General features: G+C 46.3%; 1 protein-coding gene across 1 annotated transcript in view; it reads right to left on the bottom strand.

Moving 5' to 3' along the window:
- SLCO4C1 (solute carrier organic anion transporter family member 4C1) overlaps positions 1–19,148 on the bottom strand; it is a 77,721-nt gene extending 58,573 nt beyond the window's left edge. Inside the window, exons 1-2 of the mRNA XM_060235640.1 lie at positions 18,914–19,148; positions 5,447–5,710 (exon numbers count right to left, since the gene is read on the bottom strand). Coding sequence (XP_060091623.1) covers positions 5,447–5,710; positions 18,914–19,148 — 499 coding nt within the window. The remainder of the gene's footprint in view (positions 1–5,446; positions 5,711–18,913) is intronic.
- Positions 19,149–20,086: the final 938 nt, after the last annotated feature.

Below are 20,086 nucleotides of genomic sequence, written 5' to 3'. Positions count from 1 at the left end.
TTCGCCTTGGGGAGAGACTGGCCGGGAATTAGTTCGATGGCACAGTCTGTGTCCCGGTGGGGGGGGGCAGTTCATCGACCTCAACCTCTCTAAACACTCCCCGCAGGTCTTGGTACTCATGAGGGATGGTGTGGACCTCTTCGACCGACACGCACAGCTTTGGGGCCCCACTGCTCCCGCCAGAGGTGGGAAGTGCAGCGCCTGTTGGTGAAGTCTATGGTTTGCTCCCCCCACTGAATATCCGGTTGGTGTCTGGCCAGCCACCCTACCCCAAGTACCAGGTCGAATGAGGAGGAAGGGGCGATCACAAAGATTTCCAAGTCTCAGTGATCGTCGATCCCCATGGGGATCCTTTGAGTCTCTTCCACACAGGGCTCGCCCTTCATTACTGTCCCGTCCATTTGCTTGAACTGGATCGGGTGTGGGAGAGGTTCTCAGGGCAGCTCTAACATTTCTACCAGTCTGGGGGTAATGATTTCCCTCGTACATCCCGAATCTATAAGGGCTCTGGCATGCACGAACCTCTTCAGTTTCACATTCAATAAAGTCAATGGAACAAACAAAAGGGAGCCAGATATGCTCACCCTCAGTGGTGCCGATACTTCAACGACCTGCCATCCGGCACCCATCAGTGCAGGTCGTTCCCGTTTCCCGACGGTTCGGTTTCCCAGGGGTCCTCCCCCAGGTCTTCCAGCATTATAGAATCCTTGTCTAGCACCATCGATAAAGCGGTGCTGCTCCGACTCGGCTCTTTAGGCCTGGTTGGTTTCTTGGCCCCCATCGGTCCCGGCTTGGGGGTTAAGGGGGGCCTGCAGGGAGGGGGCTCTGGGCAGTTGGCGGCCAGATGATTCGGGTCTCCACACTGGTAGCATTTATGGGTCGAGGGAGGGGGTTTTGCCGCTCTCCCTCCCTCTTGGGTCTTTTTGGCTTTCGGCTTCAAGCTCGGCTTAGGCTCCCGCCCGGCTCTGCCCCCTTGTTGCTGCTGGCATTGGAGGGCCACCATCTTCACGTTGGTCTCGACCTCACCCACCAGTTGTATCCACCCGACCAACGTGGTGGGTCTCGCTTGCCCCAAGGCCCGATCTAGTAGGCTGGCATTTAGGCCCCATCGGTCCGCCGTTATTTTCATCATCTCACTCCAGCCCCGGATCTTGGCACAGTGGGTCCGGAATTCAGCAGTGTATTCCCGGATGGTCATCGTCCCCTGTTGCAGGGTCTGGAGCATAGCGATGGCCCTTGTCTCTTGTAGAGGGTCCTCATACTGGGATAGCAGGGCTTGGAGGAAGTCTCCCATTGTGTCTAGTTCAGGCCCCCTGGTCTCGTACAGGCTCACGTACCATCTTTGGGCAGCCCCCTTCATCTTCGACCCTAAGTAGTCAACACAGCTGAACTCGTCTGGGAAGATGTCTCCCCAGTAGTGCATGTAGCTGTTAGCTTGAATTATAAAGTACTCCACTCCTTCAGGGTTCCCATCGAACGTGGCACCTGGTTCTCGGGACTTTGCTCACCTCCCTGGCCCGGCTGGGCCACCGGCACACCTGGGGCGGCCGGTGCCGCCAGGGCGGCTGGGGCGGCCGGCGCCACCGGGGCGGCCAGGAGCGCGGCAGGTGGCAGTCGAGCCAGTCTCCCGACTCCCCCCGTCAGGGCCCAGTCGATCTGCTTCTGGACTTCTTAGGGCCATATTCTCCTTCATCTCGCACCTCAAGTCTTGGGCTAGGGTGGACACCTCTCCCCATAGCGCCTCAACGGTTGGTGGTTACATTTTCCCGGCGACAATGTCCTTGCCGCCTCTAGGGAGGAGGTGAGAATCTGGCACATACTTCCTACTTCAAAGAGGACTTGGCAACCTTTGATATTCCTGGGAAGCTACTCTCTACTTTCCCCCCCTCCCTATTCACTATTCCGTTTCCCTGTGTTAGTTAGCATATCTAGGCATTGATCAATATAGTTAGTAATCAGCATTTGGCAATAGTATTAATGAACAGAGCCTGACAACAGAGCCTGACAACTCCACTGCCCCAGTGCCCCTTCCCCATTGCCACCCACCCACCCACGGCACTCCTGATAGCTGACGAGGTAGAGGAGGGTGGTGGAGAGGCAGTTGGCAAAGGACACCAGGGTGGTGGAGTGTGCACAGAGAGGGGGAGGGGCACCCATCACCTACCCCTGTGGTTGTGACACCCTTGATGGCTGCCTACCTGGCCTACTGGGATGTGCCAGCCCTGAGTGTTGTCATTTATATATACACATACAATGGGGAGGGACGGTGGCTCAGTGGCAGAGCATCTGCTTGGTAAGCAGAAGGTCCCAGGTTCAATCCCTGGCATCTTCAAAAAAGGGTCCAGGCAAATAGATGTGAAAAACCTCAGCTTGAGACCCTGGAGAGCTGCTGCCAGTCTGAGTAGACAATACTGACTTTGATGGACCAAGGGTCTGATTCAGTATAAGGCAGCTTCCTATGTCCATACACATACACACATGTAGTAAGGTGCTTGGGGGGGGGGGCAAAGCGGAAGGGCTTCTAGTCCCACTTGTGAACCTCCTGATGGCACTTGGGGGGGGTTTTTGGCCACTGTGTGACACAGTGTTGGACTGGATGGGACATTGGCCTAATCCAACATGGCTTCTCTTATGTTCTTAAGGAACATGAACAGCAAGTGAACAGGTCTAGCAGTGAATGTGTTGTTCAGTTTAAAACTTCACCACCACCAAACTACACAAACATGCATATACGCAGTATCGAGGTAAATCAAAGGGAAACTGCTAGATCGCACCAAAGTTAAATCTAGCCCAGCATCGCCTCCCACTCCAACAGGCTCAAACAGAAGATGCCATGAAGTCTACAAGCAGGATACAAATGCAATAACCCACCCTCACTGGTACTGATCAGCGTCAGTAATCAATGGGATACTGCCTTTAAATGTGAACCTCCATGTACCTTTCATAAGTGTATTCATGGTGGCCAATTATCTTTCAAGAATTTTTCTAATTCCTTTTTTGGGTGTCTAAACTTGTGGCCATCAACACATCTTGTTGCAGTGAATTCTACAAATTAATTCTGAATGCTCAAAAACATATTTTTCAACTGAAAATGGTCAAGTAAATTACAAGTAGATTAACAAATATTTTAAAATCCAGTATCCACACAGACAATTGTTGGCCAGAGCGTAACAAGAGGCAATGAGGTTTTTATGTAGAGAGGCTGTGTATGATCTGCTAAGCAAACTCTTAAAACACTAATCCAGCACTCTCAGTTTCCATTGTCTTGCTCTTAGGACTCAGTTCTTGATTCCTGCTCGCAAGAAAAAGTGTGGGCACATGTATTCAGAGTATTCAACAACTGAAAAATGTGTGTACTAACCCTTTTTAAAATGCAATATTATCTATTTGTAAAAGAGGCTATTGAACAGCGGCTAAACATTACATATCTTCCAAGCATCTTTAGCATATATAATGAAGGCAACGGCTAATGGTTTCTGAACCCCAGAAGGCCACATAACACATGAACTAGGAGGTTAACAAAGCTGTAACTTTACTGAAAGAATTTAATCAAACTGTTGGTACAGAACAGGCTTCTGGGGAAAAGAAACTAGTGGCTGCCTCTTTCAGGACATCAAGATAAATGATCCTAAAGCTGTTAGAATGTAACTGCCTCGCCAAAGGGGCCCAATGCAATTTTATGCATTCTTGATCCCACTGACCAACAATTATGGCATTCTGAAAAGTGCAAATAATGAAGAGTACCCCCACACACACACCCCAAAAAAGAACAAGTGGCCATATTTGGTGTGCCTTCACTCCAGAGGGGTTTGGAGTTGTCTACTCTTAAGCATTGTGAGCCTTATGGACCAAACCCTGCCCCACCCTGTTCTTACAAAATATACCTTAAGGCAATCCTTAAACCACCTTTGATACTCCATTCAGCCTCCCATTGGCCAGCCAATAGTTGTGGCAGCCTTAAAACATTTCTAATGGCTAATAACTTTAAATTTGCTACCTGTACAGGACACCCTAGGGCAGTGTGGAGTGGAAAAGAACCCTCTATTTCTGGCCAGTCAACAGGAAATATAAAATGTCTCACTTAGAAGCAAAAAAACTCCTGTTAGGCCCTGAAGCAACCACCTTGCACTCACATTCTCCCTCCCTCTGATGGGCAAGCTGTTTTCAGCAAAGAACTCAGGAAGGTATGATTCTATCCCAGATTTTAGCATCCTCTGACATCTCTCCTCTGACATGATACCGGCATGAGCAACTGTCATATGTCCCTCCCAAAACCCCGGCCTGCCCCTGCCTCAATAAGGAAGGAAAGTTTCAGTAGTTTGAGGTGGTTTAAACTACCAGAAGTTGAACAATTTATAAAATATACCCATATGTTAGAATAATCCTGGATGGGAGATGACTTCAGAAACACCCTGCTGAAAAGACAGTAAATTTTGTAAATAATTATTTCTTGAATTCTTTGATAGTTGACCATGTCATGTGAAGTGTGCATCATTAAATTCCATAGCCAGTCCAAAATGCTATTGTTTCTCAGCAGCTACACTCACAAAAAGCAGAAGTTCTGCTTCTTCTTTCATAAAAACTACAGTTACAACAAACTTTTAAGGTAATGTTGCCAAAGCCTTCATAAATTATTTAATACATATGTTTTAGAATAGTTAGGCCACCACAATGAAAGGTAATGTGAGTGGATCTTACAGATGTTGGATTTTGCAAAGAACCAATTAATGAATGCTTGCACATGTATAATGGGATAAGGAATATATGTTTGTGGACTTTTGTAAGAATACATTGCACTCCAAATGAGTCCTTGTCGGTGGGGCCAAGCAAACCAGTGACAGAGATAATGTGCAATGCTTTTCCGCACCATAATATCTTAGACAGCGCCATACTTAGTGACTTAGGAGTTTATGGCAGCCATTCACTTATAAATAATGAGATGTGTTGGGGGACATCACTGAGAGAGGTGCCAAATTGTAGAAGGAACAATTTTAATGGCACAATTGTTCCAAATTTTAGATGGAACAATTGCTTCTTGATCTCTCTTTGAGCTCTGACATTATTGGTCTTACAAGGGTTAATACTGTCTTCTGTCACTAGGTCTCACTATTTGTTATTTGATTCTGATCTTATGCAAGAGATAATCGTTTGGACTGCAGTGTTGTGTTTTATTACTAGATGCTATTGTTCACTAGTATCCTTTTGTCCAGAAGTGCACTCTGTAGTGTCATGTAAAAACATCATCAACAAGACCATATGTGTTTTTCCTGTGTACAGAGGATGTACATTGGAAAATGGAACACACAAACCCAAATCAAAATAAGGTAAAAAAGAGAAAGAAAATATACTAATTGAAATCCTCTTTGTATTTATTCTGGAACAACACCTTTAAAATAACTTTTAAAACAATTTCATACGCAAATTTTAAAACATAAGATGAACTTACCATCCAGTTTTTCTCCATATGTATACACTCCACTAGTAAAATGTGGCAAGGAGAATACAAGTGATCCTAGCCCTATCAGGAAAGATGCAAAGGCCAGCCATCTAGGCTTGTGTCCTCTTTCACCATAGAAGGATATAAAAAGGCACAACACACAAAAAGCAATGTCGTAGCTTGCAGAGATTAAACCAGTGAGGGAACTGTTGAGTTCATAACGCTTTTCAATAGTGGAGATGCTTACGTTGATTAATCCATTTACTATAATGCCTAAAAGAAAAAGAAAAACCAAAGATATATAATTAGAAAATCAAATGAAAAATCTATACTGTCTCTTTTGTAAATAATTGTTTCTTTCTCTATGTGGTAGGCAGTTTTTGGTTATTTACATTTTAATTTTTTTTTCTTCAGAGTCACAATTCATTGTGAAATGAAACACTAACCAGACACAAAACGAAGAGAGGTAAAAGGAAAATAAGTTACATACATTTTGTATATCATTTGAAAGTTTGCTGCTTTGCTCTATAAGAACCCATAAACGAAAAGCTGGTAAATTCACAAATGCTCAACAGTCATTAGCCTAACTTGAGTTAACTTCTCAGATCATTTTTTTGGCTTGTTCAAAATCAAGATGAGGTGATTTTTTTCCCAACTGAGTTCATATGAATGTTTTATCTGAATGCAGCATCACACAGAGGTAGCAAGGAAACAATGCCACAGGAAATACTAGCTCTCACCACAGAAGAGCTAATTCAAACATATTAGTCGCTTACCATAATTTGTCATTACTTTACGGTTATAACTTCCCCAAAATATTGCAAGAATCAGAGGCGGAGCCAGCCTCACTGTGCAACAAAATGAGCACAGGTGTGCTTCAGACAGCAGATAGCAGGCAGCATTGAAATGCGTGAGATGTAATTAAATATTAAGGAATTAATTAAATCTTAAGGAGGATGCACCACCATCCCTGCAATAAACACTTTTACTAAGCAGTGCAAACCGGAAGGGCAAAGCTTCTCAGTTGTTACCATGGGTCATTCAGTCTCCATAAGGTGCTAGTCCCTTGCCATTTGACTGCCTGGCAGCAGTTTTGTCCTGGGTACATGGATGGACATGCCCACACTCCATACTTTCTTGCAGGCAAGTGACATTAGTTTTGCAAATACTACCATCTACTACATTGTAATAGTCACACCTGTGTCCTTACATATATACATAATTTTTAAAAATAAGGACCTAGAAAGGATCAATTTGAGATGAATATGACCTACGTATGTGCGATCAGATATTAACTAATCAAACCCAGAAATAATTGTAGCACCTTTAATGTTGTTGTTATAACTAATCTGAACTGAAAAATCAATCAGAGCCAGTAATATTAGGAAGTAGGGTTGCCAGCCTCCACTTGGGTCCAAAACAAAAATACACTGCTCCAGGTGCAAAAACACAACAAATGTAATTTAGTGGTACACAACAAAATACACTAATTCCAAATATACATTCCAAAGATGTTGTTGTTATTCAGTCGCACAGTTGAGTCCAACTCTTTGCGACCCCATGGACAAAGTCACGCCAGGCCCTCCTGTCTTCCACCATCCTCCAAAGTCTGCTCAAATTCATGTTTGTTACATCAGTAACGCTGTCCAGCCATCTCATCTTTTGCCATCCCCTTCTTCTTTTGCCCTCTGTCTTTCCCAGCATCAGGGTCTTCTCCAGTGAGTGCTCCCTTCTCATTTGGTGGCCAAAGTATTTGAGCTTCAGCTTCAGTATCTGACCTTCCAGTGAAAGAGTTGATTTCCCATAGAACTGACTGATTTGATCTTCTTGCAGTCCAATGGACTCTCAAGATTCTTCTCCAGCACCACATCTCAAAAGCATCTATTCTTCTGCGCTTGGCCTTCCTTATGGTCCAGCTCTCACAGCCGTACATTACTACTGGGAATACCATCGCTTTGACTATATGGACTTTTGTTGGCAGGGTGATGTCTCTACTTTTTATTATACTGCCTAGGTTTGCCATAGCTGTTCTCCCAAGGAGCAAACGTCTTTTAATTTTATGGCTACAGTCACCATCTGCAGTGATCTTGGATCCCAGAAATGTGAAGTCTGTCACGACTGCCATGTCTTCCCCTTCTATTTGCCAAGGTGTAATGGGGCCAGATGCCATGATCTTAGTTTTTTTGATGTTGACTTTCAAATTCCAATTCCAAATATATGGATATACAGACTCCAGAAATGAATTCCAATGGTGGTTCGAAATGGGACTGTTAACCTGGACTCCAGAGAGCTTACAATCTTATGTACAAGAACTTGTGTTTACATGGGAATCACTGCAAACATTCACCAGAAGCCAAAGCCTACACTAATTACATAGGGAAAGATTCCCTTTTCAAAGTTATACCAAGACTATATATTTATCCAATCATCTTTGGACCTGATGAAGATTTGAAATGGTGCACTTTGGATCGACCCACAGTTGTCCATATATTTGTCCATATATATGGAATTCATTTCTGGAATTTGTATATCCATATATTTGGAATTAGTGTATTTTGTTGTGTATGACTAGTTACCACTAAATTACTCTTATTGTTGTGTTTTTGTGCCTGGAGCAGTGTATTTTTGTTTTGGATTCTTCACACTGCAGTCCATTGTTTTGACTACTAGCCTCCAGGTGGGGCCTCGAGATCTCCAACTTTTACATCTGATCTCCAGCTGGCAGAGATCAGCTCCTTTGGAGAAACAGGCTGCTTTGAAGGGTGGGCTTTATAGCACTGTACCATGCTGAGGCCCCTCCTCAAAACCCAGCCTCTCCTGAATTAACCCCCAGAGTCTCCAGGCAACCCTATTAGGAAGCAATAGATCTTTCTGTGATTCTGTTGCCAGACGGTCTGGCTTAGAATTCAAGATCAGGAGGGAAAATGTTTATCCATTAGTAAAGCCAGATTCAGGAGGGTAGCCACGTTGGTGCCGAAAACAACAGAGCAATGTTTGAGTCCAGTAGCATCGTATTGGTCTTAAAGGTGCGACAGGACTCAAACTTTGTTCAGTCAGTGGAAGCGTACATAGATCTTGTCACTAAGGAGGATTTCATTGATACGTCTAATTGATATATCTCTCCCAAGTGTAACAAGCTAAGACATGAGAAGCAACAAGGTGATCTTCCTTTACCCTGATGCTGTCTTTTTAAAAGACCCTTATAGTGAATGGACAGGCTCATGCATAAGAATTTCCATGATTACATACTATTTGTGCTTTCTTGGGTTGCCAAAGATCTGTTGCTGCCCACTTCACAAATCATAGGTTCAACTGTCTCTAAAACAAAGAAACTTTCTCATACATGCCTATAATATGGAAAGGATAAGGTTGCCAACCTCCTGGAGGGAGTTGAGGATCTCCCAGAATTACCATAGAATTATAGAATCATAGAGTTGGAAGGGACCTCTAGGGTCATCTAGTCCAACCCCCTACACAATACAGGAAACTCAAAAACACCTCCCCCTAAATTCACAGGATCTTCATTGCTGTCAGATGGCCATTTAGCCTCTGTTTAAAAACCTCCTAGGAAGGAGAACCCACCACCTACCGAGGAAGCCTGTTCCACTGAGGAATCACTCCAAAGGTCAGGAAGTTCTTCCTAATGTTCAGCCGGAAACAATTTTGATTTAATTTCAACCCATTGGTTCTGGTCCTACCTTCCGGAGCCACAGAAAACAATTCCACACCATCCTCTATATGACAGCCCTTCAAGTACTTGAAGATGGTGATCATATCACCTCTCAACCACCTCCTCTCCAGGCTAAATATCCCCAGCTCCTTCAACCTTTCCTCATAGGAATTGCTCTCCAGACCCCTCACCATCTTCGTCGCCCTCCTCTGGACCCGTTCCAGCTTGTCTATATCCTTCTTAAAATGTGGTGCCCAAAACTGAACACAATACTCCAGGTGAGGTCTTACCAGAGCAGAGTAAAGCGATACCATCACATCGCATGATCTGAACACTATACTTCTGTTGATACAGCCCCTCCCAATTATACTTCTGTTGATACAACCCCTCCCAATTTAGTATCATCTGCAAATTTAATAAGCATTCCCTCTCTTCCTTCATCCAAATCATTGATAAAGATGTTGAACAAAACAGGTCCCAGGACAGATCCTTGAGGCACTCCACTTGTCACTCCTCTCCAAGAAGATGAGGAACCATTCACAAGCACTCTTTGGGTGTGATCTGTCAACCAGTTACAGACCCACCTAATGGTAACAGGATCCAAACCACATTTTACCAACTTGTCAACAAGGATAGTATGTGGAACTTTATCAAAAGCCTTACTGAAATCAAGACAAACGATGTCTACAGCATTCCCCTGATCCAGCAAGGTAGTCACTTTCTCAAAAAAAAAAAAAAAAAAAGATCAGGTTAGTCTGTCATGACTTGTTCTTGAGAAAACCATGCTGGCTCTTAGTAATCACATCCATTCTTTCTAAATGTTCCAGGACTGTTTGATGATTTGTTCTAAAACTTTTCCAGGTATAGACGTCAAGCTGACAGGTCGGTAATTACCTGGATCGTCTTTTTTCCCCTTCTTGAAGATGGGGACAACATTCGCCCACCACCAATCTTCCAGCACCTCTCCTGTTCTCCAAGGATTCTCAAAAGAGAATTCTCAAAAGAATTCTGAGCGAGGCTCAGGAAATACATCCACAAGCTCTTTTAGAACCCTTGGATGCAATTCATCTGGCCCGGAGGACTTAGTTTCATTTAAAGAAACTAGGTGTTTATGTACTACCCCTATGCTCATCCTAGGTTGGAACTTCATACCCTCCTTATATGTTCTGTTTTTGCCATGTTGAGCAGCGTTTCCCTCAGAAGAGAAGACAGGAAAAGTAGGAATTGAGCAATTCCGCCCTCTCTTCATTATCTGTTACAATTTCACTTTCTTGCCCTCGCAATGGGCTTACCGTGTCCTTGCTCTTTTTCTTACTCTGAACATAAGAAAAGAACCCTTTTTTGTTGTTTTTAGCATCTTTGGCCAGCCTAAGCTCATACTGAGCTTTAGCTTTCCTAACTTTTTCTCTACAAGCACTGGTGATTTGTTTATATTCATCCTTGGTTATAAGGCCTTCCTTCCAATTCCTAAAGGAGTCTTTTTTATTTCTCAAGTCTTTAGAGAGCTGTTTATGGAGCCACTTAGGCTTCTTTAGGCTTTTTCCATTTTTCCTTCTCATAGGAATCGTCTGTGACTGCGCTTTCAGTATTTCGCTTTTAAGAAACTCCCACCCCTCCTGAACCCCCTTCCTCCTAAGTATTTCTGACCATGGGGTTTTACCCAACATAGTTCTAAGTTTATCAAAGTTTGCCTATCTGAAGTTCAACCTATAAGTCTGACTACGTATAGCTTTTCCCTTCCCCAAGACTGTAAATTCCAAAATCACATGGTCACTACTGCCCAGGGTGCCCACTATTTCAACTTCTTCAATCAATTCTTCCTTATTGGTGAGAATCAAATCCAAGATAGCAGACCCCCTTGTTTCCATCTTCACTTTCTGGAAAAGGAAGTTGTCAGCAAGACAAGTCAGGAATCTATTTGACTTTTCATTTTTAGCAGAGTTGGACTTCCAACAGATGTCTGGGTAATTGAAATCTCCCATGATCACTGTATCCCTTCTCTTGGAGAACTTTGCAATCTGCTGAAGAAGTATCTCATCCAAGTCCTCTGACTGACTTGGTGATCTATAGCAGAGCCCTACAATAATATCACTGTTATTTCTTACGCCTTTTATTTTTACCCAGAGACTCTCAACTGAGCTGCCATGCTCAGATTCACATTTTCCTCACAAGTATATACCTCCCTCACATATACTGCTACGCCTCCGCCCTTTCTCATTTCCCTGTCCCTTTTAAATAAGTTGTACCCCTGAATCCTAATATTCCAATTGTGAGTGTCAGCCCACCAAGTTTCAGTAAGTCCTATTATGTCATAGTCTCCTTTCTTTATTAGGACTTCCATTTCCTCCTGTTTGTTTCCCATACTCCGTGCATTAGTGTAGAGACATCAGAATCCACGTTTTATGCATCCCAAGAGTTTGGTTTCCATATAAGCCTGCAAGTTAACATTACCTAGCATATGTACCAATCTTTGCAAATCTTTAATGTTCTTATCCCCAGTTTCTGGCATCATACGAGGCTTTGAATTATTGTCTCGCTCTTTCATACAATTTAGTTTAAAGCCCTTCTTATTAGGTTAGCAAGGCTGTTACTAAACACCCTTTTCCCAACCACCATAAGGTGCAAACCATCTCCCAATAGAGGATCACCATCTCAAAAAATGTAAACCATGGTCCGGAAATCCGAAACTTTCCTGACGACACCATTGACATAGCCAGTCATTTATTTGAAGTATTCTTCTTTCTCGTCCTAAGCCATGGCCTTCAACAGGAAGCACTGATGAGAACACAACCTGTGTACCCAGCCATTTACCATTTATCTTCAGGCAACAGAGATTGGTTCTCCTGGAGAAAATGGTTGTTCTGGAAGGTGGACTCCATGACATCATATCCCTCCTCCCTCAAACCCTACCCTCCTCAGGTTCCTCCAAATATCCAGACAGTTCCCAAGTAGGAGTTGGCAACCCTAAGATTCCTTAGATGAGGGCTACAAATCCGATTTCATCATAATTACAACTGAAAATGTTTTCCAGTGATACCAGTGGGGGGAAAAGAATAGACGATATAAATCATTTTAAAGAAAAATAAACCTTTCTAAAACTACTGTGTAACAAAAATGCTCTAGTATGAACAAGTGAAACTGCTTTATACAGAGACCTAGATAATGGTTTCTAGTTAGAAGAAGGTCTTTCCCAGCACTTGCAGTCTGGGAGTCAGATATTCAACCTGGGTTTTCCACATGCCAAAAATGTGCTTTGCAGTTGAGTCACACACCCTCCCAACTCAGCTATGCTGCTGCAACCGGTTGTAATATTATGATTTGGGTTAATCAGTATCATTCCAATAATAATCATTAGGCAACAAACAGAGTTGTGTGCAAAATATTAGGAGTTAGCCATTTCAAAAGTTTAGCTATTATACAAGTGACTAACTCCAAGGTGTCATTTTTGCAAGTTAGAATTGCAATTGCCTAGGCATGGCCAAATGCCAACTCCAAAAGTCACAAGCTAACTACTGGAACTTGTCTTTCAGGCCTTCACCCACAAATACCACACAACACATGTTGTGTGGTAGAGATGTTGATCATGATTCTTGCATTATCAAAAACAATTCTGGTGTTTCCACCCCACCCCCCCCAACCAAAGTGTGGAGAAAAAGAAACCATTTCAATAAAAGTGTGTTTACATTATACTTATTGGCACACACATCCCAATTCACCTGTAAATTCTGGATCAGGGGGATCACAGTTGTCATAGCAGGGCCCACCACCTCATGCACGTGACATGCATTCATTATTTGAACATGTGTACGGTAGATTATGAATGTGGAACTCTATGAACATAGCTTCTGTACCAGAGATGTGTACAGAGGGCATGATTGGAACTTACATATATAAGGATCTATATCACTATACACTCATGCAGCCAACATGTTTATGGAGTTCAAATATGCAAAAGGGCCAGGCCTGTGGCTGTATGTGTAGTTTCTCCCCACCACAATCATTGCTTACCTACACATAAGTCATCTCAGGCAAATGAAGGACTACACACAACTGTCAGCCAACACTTACTTCCCTCATCCTATGCAGAAGCGTGCAAGCAAAATATCCCCTGATATTAGTGTTGTGTCCAGCGTTTGTCCTGTGGGCAGTGCCTGGAAGGGACGAACGCAGCCCGCCTATGTCGATCAGCGGTGGGAAGTTTAACTGACCAGGATTGGACCTGACCAGGAAGAAGGTTGTTCCGGGAAATGTATATAACAGGGGACCTGCTCCCACCATATTCTCTTTGTGATGTACTCACTAATAAAGCATGTTGCCATCTGAACATCTCTGACTTCCGTATAGGGTTGCCAAGTCCAATTCAAGAAATATCTGGGGACTTTGGGGGTGGAGCCAGGAGACTTTGGGGGTGGAACCAGGAGACATTAGGGGCGGAGCCAGGAGCAAGGGTGTGACAAGCATAAATGAACTCCAAGGGAGTTCTGGCCATCACATTTAAAGGGACAGCACACCTTTTCAATTCCTTCCTTCCATAGGAAATAATGAAGGATAGGGGCACCTTCTTTTGGGGCTCATAGAATTGGACCCCCTGGTCCAATCGTTTTGAAACTTGGGGGGTATTTTGGGGAGAGGGACTAGATGCTATACTGAAAATTTGGTGCCTCTACTCCAAAAAACAGCACCCCCAGAGCCCCAGATACCCGCGGCTCAATTCTCCATGATTTTCTATGGGAATAAATCTCCATAGGGAATAACAGAGTTCCCAGCAGACTTTTCCCTCCCCTCCCCCCGCTTTCTGACGACCCTGAAGCGGGGGGAGGGTCTCCAAACCGGGGGATCCCCTGCCCTCACCTGGGGATTGGCAACCCTACTTCTGTACATTACACTGGCAACTAAGGTGGGATTCCAGGCTCTAGTGCTTCCGCAGCCGAGTCCATGGCTACTGCTCCCAGACAAACCCTACCGGCATTCAACATCACCCAGCCCGACTTATGAGGATCATGGGTGGACCAAAGCAACTACTATATAGAGCTGCACAAAATGGAGGCAGTGGCCGAGAAGAAGGCGCTTCTCCTGAGCTTGTATGGGGTGGAGACCATCCAGCTGATGAAGCGACTCATCATGCCAACCACTCTCGCAAGGGCCACCTATGACCAACTGGTCAAGGAAATGATGAACCACATGGTGCCACAGCCGTCCTGTCTCACACGCAGGCACGCATTCTACACGAGACAGCAGAGACAAACTGAGACAAACTGGAAGAGATCCTGCTGGACCGATTTGCAGTTGGTGTCCGGGAGGAGAAAATGCACCAAAAGTTGCTAGCATACAAGGACAAAGACATCGACCTCGCGAAAGCACTTTGACTGGCAACCGCCTTCAAACAGACGCACACCAGTCCTTCCGTGCACCAAGCCGCCACCGCCTCGATGTCGAACGGTTCCTACGAGGAGGGGGCACACCAGCTTCACCGCCAGCCACACAGCAGGCTGAAAACACCAAACCGACCACGGTCAGCGGAGAAGCAAACACCAAGTGTGCCAGCTGTGGGGACCCACAAGAGAACCGAGATTGCCCCTACCATAACGTGGACTGCAGAAGCTGCAGAAAAGTGGGCCATTATCACCCGAGCTTGCAGGGCCAGAACCAACAGGAGGCCTCAGTCCGCACACCACAACGTGACAGACGCACACACAACAGCCACAAACAGCATCCAGGTAATGAACTTGCCCCAGGACACCCCCGACAAGGTCAAAGTGCAGGTCTTAATCAAGGGGGGTCCTTGCCTGATGGAATTGGACACAGGATCCTCCATCTCCATTATTTTGGAGGAGACCCTCAGTAAACTCTGACCCCACAACCGGCCGGCCCTGCAACCCACGGAGTTCATATTGCAAGACTTTCAAAAGAATCCAGTGCAGATCATGGAGTGGGCCAGAGTTAGGGTGAAGTTCAAAAATTTTAAAGGAGCCCTGGACATACTTGTGGTAAAGCGCCAGCTCACCACCCTATTGGGATTGGCTTGGTTTAAGCCCCTGGGCATCAAAATTGTAGGGGCGGACCACATACAGGCCCACAATTTCGACCAAGTGTGCTGGGAGTTCCTGGAAGTATTTGATGGTGCTCTGGGAATGTACAAGGGGCCACCTGCCGCTTTGCAGCTGGACCCCACAGTTAGGCCCTTAAGACTGAAGGCTCTTAAGCACTTAAACCAAAAATCAAAGCCAAACTGAACCACCTCGTGGCCCAGGGGGTGCTAAATGTATATAACAGCGGACCCAGACCTGCCATGTTCTCTTTGTGATATACTCGCTAATAAAGCATGTTGCCATCTGAACATCTCAGACTTCCGTACATTACAATTAGGATCCAAAAAAAGAGGATGTTGCTTATAGATTACATAAAACATTTCAGTAATCAGATATCACTACTGCTTGATCACAAGCAAATCTAAGTGAGAAGGTGATGACAAAATTTGCTTTCAGACTTCAGCTAGTCAACCCATGTTACAGCTGTGTGGGAAGATGCTGTGTCTGGCTCTGAATGCCATCCCATCTAGAAGAAAAAGCAAGTTCAATATCTTTTCCTTAAACAGAAGGAGACCAGGGACCAGCAACTCAGGAGAAAGACAAAAGATGAAGAGAAAATGGGAAGATCCTTATCCAAGAAAGTAATTCTGTCTTTGTGCTGGGGGAAGACTAAGAGATCATTCTTCCAACCTTATATTGTCCAGAGTGACAAAGTTACTGCTTCTCAGTGGCTCTGTCTCAGAATACCTCTGTAATATCTGCTGTCTATAGATCAAGTCAGAAGAATTAATGACACAGGGAGTGGGGGGACAGGGCCAAAGGTTACCACTTAATCAGTCGCTTTCTCCCATATGCTTGCCTGCACATAGAATTACCACCACAGAATAGGATACAGTTATGAGGAAGAACAAAAATGCTGCTCAGCTGGGTGCATGAACTCACAATCTCTTCAAAGCCATCTTCTACAAAGTAGCCTAAATGGATGGTTGGACTTTGGATTTGTCATTCCACCCTTTTATTCATCACAACAGATCACAGATGACGCAGGAATTATGCACTTGTGGTTCTGAGAACAACTTTGTGGAGGTAGTTATTCTGATGCAATTGACTTAGAGCAACCATGTGTAACCTTCTGTACTTCAAACTGTTACAGGAAATTGGTTATGTTGGCAGCTTCAGCATGTCATGCTAGGTGTGAAAAAATATTGTACCCAGGGCCAGCACTACTGAATAGGTCAGATAAGCAGCTGCCTGGGGTGCCTATCTGGCCACAAGGGTGGCGGGCACCCCCTCCTAATCCCCGTGCAGCTGTCAGAAGGCTCCCAGAACCTCCTCAGCATTTCCTCTCCCAGCTGCCTCCAAGGAAGGGCAGATGACCAGACAGGCATGCACAAGATGCATGGAACCACCTGCAACAGATGCCCTCCTTCCAGGATGTGCCAGAGCCCCTTCCTCCAGTGCTGAAGCCCCAGTTCACACCTTTGCCCTCAGCTCAGGGTGCTGACGATGACCACAGACTCTCCACTATCTTCAATGCCAGGAAGCAGCAGGTAAAGCTTGCTGGAACAGGTGGGGAGGGAGGGTGGCCTGTAGAATGAGGCCAAGGGGGTAAAGCACTCCCCTCTGGGTGCCAAAGAGGAGTGCAATCCTGTGCAGTGCAACCTGATGGCAAGGCAACACAAACCAATCATAGTTCATCATTCACAGTCACCCATGATACTTCACAAACATGAGCTACATGTTTTGCTTACTGCTCCTCTCCAGAGAAGCTGCCCCAGAGCAATGTGCTGGGGACATCCCTGCCACTCCCGAGCTCTCTCCCATGGCCAATCAGATTCCCCCCTAGTGAACCACATGGTTCCTCCCTTTAACACACCTTCCTTTCCCCATCATGGCTTCAAACAGCCCTTTGGAAATCCTGCAGGGGAGATTGCTTGCTCCATCTGCCTGGGCTATTTCAAAAAACTCATGTCCATTGAATATGGGCACAATTTCTGCCAGGTGTGCCTCACCTCATGCTGGGGGAGATCAGATGATGAAAACACCTCATGACTGCAGTGCAGGCAATGGTCTAGCAAGAGGAGTTTCAGGCCCAAGTGGGAGATGGGCAACATCATGGAACTGACCAAGTGGCTGCAGGCCCATAGCCACCGGGGGGGCACGGCCCCCTCAACCTCCCTGGACCTTTATGGCCCCTCTGTTCCCCGGTCCCCACTCTCTCTGTGCCACTTTGGCGGCCCGCACCCCACTCCACGGGCACCTCCCCCTCCCTCCCAACTCAGCAGCCAGCGCTGGACTTGCTGAGCGCGCTGTAAAGCCAGCATAGGAACTGCCGGCCTGGGAGCGGCTTTTCTCGCCAGTCACATGACCAGCGGAGGTGGGGGGGATGTCTTGAAAGAGCCCCTGAAGCCTGCTCTTCCGTTTTGCCACATTGGTGAGTTGGGAGGGAGAAGGAGGTGCTGTGTGGAGGAGGGCGGGGCCACCAGAGTGGTGCGGAGATCAGGGCCAGAGCAGGGATCGCCAGAGGGGGGCCCTCCATTCAAAATTTTTCCCATGGCCCCCCCCATCTGGAATTTTCTAGCTACTGACCTGAGTGGCTCAGGCTGGAAGCAGCCAACACACTAGTGGGTTAGAGGCTGTGCGAGAAGCACCTGGAGCCCCTCAAACTCTTCTGCGAGCAGGATGAGATGCCCGTCTGTGTCATTTGCAGGGAATCGCAGACTCATAAGGCTCACCCCATGCTGCTCATAGAGGAGGTGGCTCAGGATGACAAGGTAGATCGATCCCCCCCCCCCCACACACACACACACACAGCCTTGCCTTGTACCTTCCAGATTTTCCTTTTCTACACAATTGCATATGGCTACCCTGAACAGTCAGGGCTTTTTTTGAGCAGGAACAAAAAGGAACGCGGTTGTCAGTGACTTGGTGTGGCCTAATATGCAAATGAGTCCCTGCTGGGCTTTTTCTACAAAAAAAGCCCTGTGAACAGTAAAAGGTACAATGATGTTTGAAGTATAAGATATGAGAAATAGATCCCCCCGATGGAGATCTATTTCATTAATAACCTTTCTCCACTTGGTCTGTTATGGAAAGACAAGGGTAGCTGAAAAAGCCAAGAATGCAACAACAAGTTGAAGGCAGCAGGAAAAGAGGAAGACCCAGCATGATACGGATTTACTCAATCAAGGAAGCCACTGTCTTCAGCTTGCAAAACCTGAGAATGGCTGTTAGATAGGACGTTTGGGGAAGTAGGGGGGGGGGGGACTTAATTCACAGGGTCACCAAAAGTCAGAAGTGACTTGATGGCATTTAACACACATACAGCCAATATCCTGGAATATAAGAGTCAAACTGCAACTACTAGGAACCCATGGGATGTAGAATGGTACTTGAATAGGAGAACACCAAGGAAGTCTGTGAAGTCCAGTCCAAAGGCAAGCCACCCCTGCGTTTCGTTGCCTTGAAAGCTGTTTGCTTGCAACCTGACAGCACAAAACCTAAAGCCTACCTTTCCCTGTTGTGTCATAAGAGGCACCCAGCAGCAGGGCATGGGAAGAAGGCTCCCTTGCTCTTGCCTCTCCCACCGACAGAGAGCGGGCAAACTACTCCTTCCTCTACAGCAAGCGTCGGGACACTGCGGGCCCCTGGTGCTCCAGCTGCTGCCGCCATCGTCTGGCAGGGGCGCCTTTGATCGCGGAACAAGCCCCGCTGGGAGTCGAAGGGAGCCCTCGCGCCCGTCGTTCTTCTGCCTTGAAGCCGGCGGCGTCGCCTTACCTTGGAAGACGGAGAGGAGGCTGTAGAAGACCAGGTAGCCTTTGGCGTTGTTGCAGACCTGGAGGCAGTCGGGCGCGCACCTGCCCCAGCCGCAGCGTCCCTCCTCCTGCTCGGCCTCCGCACTCGGGGAAGGGCCCGGGGGAGCCCCCCGCGGGCCGCTGAGACCGGCCGCTGCTCGCCGTTGCTCGGGGCTGGGCGGCTCGAAAGCCGGGTTGTCGACGCCATTTTTCGCCATGCCACAGCCCGGGCTCTGCTGCACCTGCCCGGGGAGGAGGCTGCCCGGCTGCCGCCGTCGAGAGGAAGCGCGAAGCACCTGCGCTGGGGCGAGGGAGATCTGTATCTGGCCGTTTGGACGCGTCGAGGCACGCTGCGGACCGAGAAGCGAAACAAAGAGGTGGGGACCTGCGGGTGGATGAGCGGCGCGGCCGCTTATGAACGTGCCGACTGGAAGGACCGGTTTGTTGGCATCTCGCCTCGTTCACCTACGCCTCGGCTGCAGACTTGAGGAAGCCGCCTTAAGAGCGCAGCCAAGCTGCTAGTTCTCCAGAAGGCTCTCGTAGGTGTCCCTCCTCCGCTCCTCACAACCCACCCGGGAAATGTAGACCTGAGGAAAGACACAACAGAACCAACAGATGTCGCCAATGTCCGTGCTAAATTTCCTATCTGGCCTTTAGTGTCTAGCTTTACATCTGCCTGTACCCAGCAGCCGGCTTTTCTCGAAATTACAACGAAGTGTGGAAGTGTCACAGGTTCTCTCCCTTCACCCCCAAACAGTTAAGTCTATATTTAATCATACTGGACCTGTCAGTTCCAAAAACATTAGGTCCAGAAGCCTGTCACACTAAATGCAAAATAAAATCCTTTATAAGAAACAGCACTACTATAGTACATACTGTGGCACAATTCTGAGCCCTCTGATGTGGAATGTTGCAGACAAACCCTTCTGTGACAGTTAAGAATGGCAGTTGGCCATGGCAACCTGGTTTATTCAGACCAAAGTTGTGAATCACATTACAGAAGCACTTTCCTTCAAACCTGGTCCAACAGTGTTAATACAATAGCACCAGCATCTTCAGATGGTAAAATGAGTGATTTTGAGTATAGTTCCTTAACAGAGAGTGGTTATTCTTTAGCCCTGATTACCTTGCTGAATATACAGTGCAGCCGATTGAC

Source organism: Heteronotia binoei, chromosome 4, assembly GCF_032191835.1.
Source record: "Heteronotia binoei isolate CCM8104 ecotype False Entrance Well chromosome 4, APGP_CSIRO_Hbin_v1, whole genome shotgun sequence".
NCBI classification, from domain to species: domain Eukaryota; kingdom Metazoa; phylum Chordata; class Lepidosauria; order Squamata; family Gekkonidae; genus Heteronotia; species Heteronotia binoei.
This window is presented reverse-complemented; position numbering and strand designations above follow the sequence as displayed.